Source organism: Sinocyclocheilus anshuiensis, unplaced genomic scaffold, assembly GCF_001515605.1.
Source record: "Sinocyclocheilus anshuiensis isolate Anshui unplaced genomic scaffold, SAMN03320099.WGS_v1.1 scaffold251, whole genome shotgun sequence".
Classification (NCBI taxonomy): domain Eukaryota; kingdom Metazoa; phylum Chordata; class Actinopteri; order Cypriniformes; family Cyprinidae; genus Sinocyclocheilus; species Sinocyclocheilus anshuiensis.
In genome coordinates this window covers 3,506-8,638 of record NW_015549579.1, presented here as the reverse complement: position 1 = coordinate 8,638, position 5,133 = coordinate 3,506, and the positions used below count along the sequence as shown (strand labels likewise).

Here is a 5,133-nt window from a genome sequence, read left to right as displayed (position 1 = left end):
ATGTTTGTCCTGGAAACTAAAAGCCATGGTCACTATGAACTAAGAAATACAGTTGTATGGCAATTTACAACTGAACAATCTGTGTTCTCCAAAAAAAAAAAAAAATATATATTCCTTGAAGGAGTGAAGGGACACGTTAATTCTTGATATGGCCAGTAGAGAGTGCTGCAGGTTATGTTTTGTGAAGGGGAAAAACTACACAAGTGTTTAACACGATAAACGAGGCCAAATGCACTATGCATGAGAGTTCTTTGCTCAACACAATGAGCACATAAAAAGAAAACAAGTGTCTAAATATTCTAGTGATTACCGGTGAAAACGATAGAAAGCACGAATTTAACGGCAATGTCTTTTCACAGTACTGAAACCACCAATCGGGTGTCCGCATCTCATAGGACATTCTAGAATCAAATCTGCTTGATTTATGAAAGCAACAATTGCCATAGCTTGGTTGTTCCTGGTTTATGAATGCAAAATGAAATCAAATGTGATTTTTCGAGTGTTCTGCTGGTCTTCCCAAAACATTATCTGCACGATTAAGACCGTGGATCCTGAAGACTCCCTCTGGATGATTGTCCTGAGAACCTGCTCTGGCCACGGTCGAGTGTGCAGGTGGCTGAGAGGTTCATCAGCAGCTAACACACAAGCTTTATTTCCTTTATTTCTTGCTGGTCCTGTTTGTGTTTGTTCTTTTGATTTCCTCTCTCCTTGATAGAGAGTTGCTCTCGCAGTGTGCTTTTCTCCAGCCCAGCAGCACAGCATTTCACCACAGCACACGACGTCTGAGTGTTTGTATTTAGGCGGAATCAGGCAAATGGAGGTCATAAGGCCACAGTGGTGCAGGGGTGTTTAAGTTTGCAAGGCAGAACTCCTCTGTTCAGCATGTAAAACTCCACCAACTGGATCAGGTCTGTGAATTTGGTGGCGGCGTCGTCGAGGCTCAAGAACATTTGACCGTCTTCTTCACACTGGAAAATGGAAAACATAAAACTTTTATGCATTCTAAAATGTGCCAGGCTGAAATTTAAATTCATGCAATTTAAATAGGATTCTAAACGGTCGGTTTCTACGGTGAGGTTTCTCTACTGGCAGAGCTACGGTTTGAAAAGATTCTTGCTGAGCATGTTAATTGAAGTCATGCTGACATGTTTATAGCCAGATACCTGATTAATAACACAGTTTAAAGGCTCAACCTTTTGAAGTTTAACTCTATCGCCCAACTGGAGTATTTTGAGGTTTGTTACAGGCACAGCAAAGCAAGAATGCTTGTTATGTACAGCGTGCTGTGCACTTGCAATGCGTTGGCCCAACATTTGCATCTGTGCCCTTGCGTAACGTAAGTTTCTTGTCTTTCACACTCATTCTCAGCAAGGTAGTATTCAAAAAATCTAATGCATACTTGGAATACTTGACTGTTTTAAGGATATGCCATATGTGCATCAGCACACAAAGTTAATATGCTACATGTTTTGAGTGCAGGAAACTATAAAATCTTACCGGTAAAATCTGGAAATGTTTGATTTTCTGGTGATGACACATTGTAAGTACAAATGCCTTAGGATTGCTCTGGCTATCCCTCAAGAGAAACATTCTGTTGCACAAAAGACAATTACGTGTAAGTATATCTTGCATAGTTAGAACAGAGAATCATCCAGAATGTTGTTGAGAATAACTAATGAGCTGTGATATGTACCCATCCACTCTGCCCTGCTGATGGATCATCTTGTGGGACTCCTCCCGTGAAATACGACTGTGAAACCACAGCTGAGTTCTGTGGATAACTGGATCAGAGGAGATACAAAATGTCTTTAGGACAAGGATGATGGTGAGCACTTTTCTATGGAGTACTGTGCATATTCAATAGGCATGTATTGGACATTCTTAAATTGCAAGGATTTTATCAATACATGACCTGACATTAACGAACTGTTCTTATTAAGACAATGATGTATAGTAATAGTAATAAATAACTTTTTGTTTTACACTTTTTCAAATCAAATTTTACTTTTATTTACATTACCAGCTAAATGTTTGGACTTTGGATTTGTACTAAACATACCACCATTTACATTAAAATAAATTTAATTAAATAAATCAGCAAGAATGCATTACACTGATCAAAAGTGACAGTAAATCAATTCACTTTGTTACAAAGAATTTACTTTAGTTTTTCAATTAAAATATAACATGTACCACGGTTTCCACAAAAATATTAAGCACAACTGTTTTTAAAATTGATCGTAATAAGTTAGTTTCTTATCACCAAACCAGTATATTACAATAATTTCTGAAGGATCACATGACATTGAAGACTGAAGTAATGGCTACTAAAAATGCAGATTTGCCATCCAATTATAATAATTATTCACTATTTTACTGTATTTTTTAACAAATAAATATAGCCTTGGTAAAAATGAAAGGCTTCTTTCAAATACATGATTAGGCATGATAATGTAAATATAAATGTAAAAAAAAAAAGTAAGTATTTGTCAAAATACTGATTTAAACACTCTAGAAAGTACCTCCGCTTAATGATGAGGGGTGTAATGGGCTGGGGCTTCCTAGTATATTCATACGCTGACTTCTCTTCTGAAAAAAGACAGGGAGACATAAACCACCACAGTCAATCAACTAAAAAAATTCTACATCATGCTAATTTGATTACAAAACAGTAAACAGTAACTTCTATTGACAAATTTTACATCTGTATTATCTGCGTTGCACTGGTAAACACTGCTTAGAAACATGATTCATATTATCTGTAATTCATCTAGATCACGATAGAACGTCTGGTAGATATTTTAAAAATCAAATAACTAAACAATCACAACAAAGAAGATCATTGGAACTGACTCTCCAGGCATGTCCCTCCTCCATGGCAGCACTCTGAGCCTCCACAGGATTGTCAATCACTCGGCCTATCCTCCCTGAGAAATCCATGGCTACCAGAGAGTTCTCTGAGACACTCCTCTGGAAAAGAAGATCGGAAGTTACAGCGACTTTGTTTGCCATATTACATATGTGTTGTCTTTTGATGGTCCCACTTTATATTAAGTGGCCCTAATACCTGTGTACTTACATAGTAACTAGATGTGTACGTAGTATGTAACCACAGTGTAAGTACACATTGGTACATAGTATCTACAGCTGTAATGTTTGTGTAACTACACATATGTAACAACAGAAATATTACAGCTCTAGATACTATGTACCAATGTGTACTTACACTGTGGTTACATACTACGTACACATCTAGTTACTATGCAAGTACACAGGTATTAGGGCCACTTAATATAAAGTGGGTCCAAACTTTTTAAGCATAACATGAACATGCATGGATTGACCTCTGTTCATTTTTTTCTAAAATTGTCAGCATTGCATAATATCCATAGGACAAGCTGTAATAATAACTTCACTGCCAACACTGGAACAATCATTCCATAATGTGACATCATGGCCCACATACTGACACATGTCTGATTAATGCTCCATCTGTGAGGTAGAGAGGAAGAGAGAGAGAATGCAGGAGTAGATTAAATGAGTGAGTGTCTTACCACAGGCGCTGAGAAGTGTGAAAGCAATGTTTTTCGCTGCTGGGGGATCTTGTAATTTTGATAGAGTAAAATTCCATACTATAAGGAAGGAAAAAAAAGTGTAAAACAGTTAAAAAAAGAATGATACCCTTTAACAAAATACCATAATAAAACATAACGCTGATGTACAGAATTGTTCACTGTGTTTTCCTCAAAGTGAAAAGACGCTGCCAGAATTAAAAAATGTGAATTTGCTCCTCAAATATACTCTCATGACAGCAGCATTAGCTGCAAGTGTAAGGTGCTCATTGTCATAACTGCATTTGAATAAATTTGTCATTTTTCCCCTTTCAGTACACAACATGTCATACATCATTTACGTCTGATGCATAGATCACTGCATTATGTTTGTCACAGATGCTCTAGATCAGTCAAAGAAAAGGGTGTAGGTTCTAGATCAGCCTTAAAATGTTTGAGGGTTTTAGATCACCCAGGGAAAGAATGCAGGTTCTAGAACAGCTAAGGAAAGAGTGCATGTTGTAGATCAGTCAGGGAAGGGATATAGGTTTTAGATAAACCTTGAAATGCATATGGGTTCTAGATCAGTCAGAAAGAAGGCTCAGATTCTGGAAAGGGTGCAGTTTCTAGATGAACATATGAAAGGGTGCAGTTTTTAGAATACCCATGGAAAGCAATGGGTTCTAGATTAGTCAGGGAAATTAGCAGCTTCTAGATTAGCCTAGGAAATAAGATTTTAGATCAGGCAAGGAAAGGAGGGGGTTCTAGATCAACCTGGAGAAGGTGAGCATTCTAGATCTGCCAGGAAAGGTTTACAGGTTCAACTGCAGATCAGTTAAGGAAAGGGTACAAATCCTAGATTGGCCAAGGAGAAAAGGTGTGGGTTCTAGATCAGCCATGGAAGGGTGGGGGTTCTAGCTCAGTTAGCTAAAGTTTAGGTTCCAGGTAAACCACAGAGAGGGTGCAGAGTGCGCCCTTTAAAACTGCCAGTAAAAAGAAGAGGTATCAGATCAGTCAGTGAAATTTTTCAGGTTCTAGATCATTTAAGGTAAAGGTTAAGGTTAAATAAACCAGGAAAAGATGTGGGTTTTAGGTCAGCCATGGAAAAACTATGGGTTCTAGCGCAGTCAGGAAAAAGGCTCAGGTTCCAGATGTAACATGGAAAGGGTGCAGGTTCTAAATCAGCCACGAAAAGGGCACAGGTCCATCGGCCAGTGAAATGTGGTTCCACTACCAACCTTGAAGAGTCTGAAGGCAGTCATCCAGCATGTTCTGCTCTGCTCGTCCTCTGCACACAACATCCTCAGTTCTTTCACTTCATTCCTTACTTTGTTAGGCTGCAAATAATCATAATACACAACATTAGTCACTCTGCTACTAAAACTGTGTTTTTCTGCATAAGACAGTGCAATGCTTAAAGCTTTTTAGACTGAATTTGTGTTGAATGTTTAACATTTAACTTTTCAGAGCTTATCTAATTTAAGAGTTCTCATAACAGATCACATAAACTTACTTTTATGCAGAATTCAAAGTCAGTCGGTGCATTGTGCAGCTTTCTCCCTGTTATTACTGTAAACACATT

General features: G+C 37.9%; 1 protein-coding gene across 1 annotated transcript; it reads right to left on the bottom strand.

The window, feature by feature from the left end:
* Window positions 1–87: 87 nt before the first annotated feature.
* On the bottom strand, window positions 88–5,133 carry LOC107657570 (growth factor receptor-bound protein 10-like; the record flags this gene model as incomplete). Its single annotated transcript, XM_016445721.1, has 8 exons — window positions 88–968; window positions 1,498–1,591; window positions 1,694–1,781; window positions 2,523–2,589; window positions 2,854–2,970; window positions 3,555–3,632; window positions 4,790–4,888; window positions 5,065–5,133. Coding segments are annotated over 8 exons (759 nt in total), but the record flags the coding sequence as incomplete, so codon positions are not given.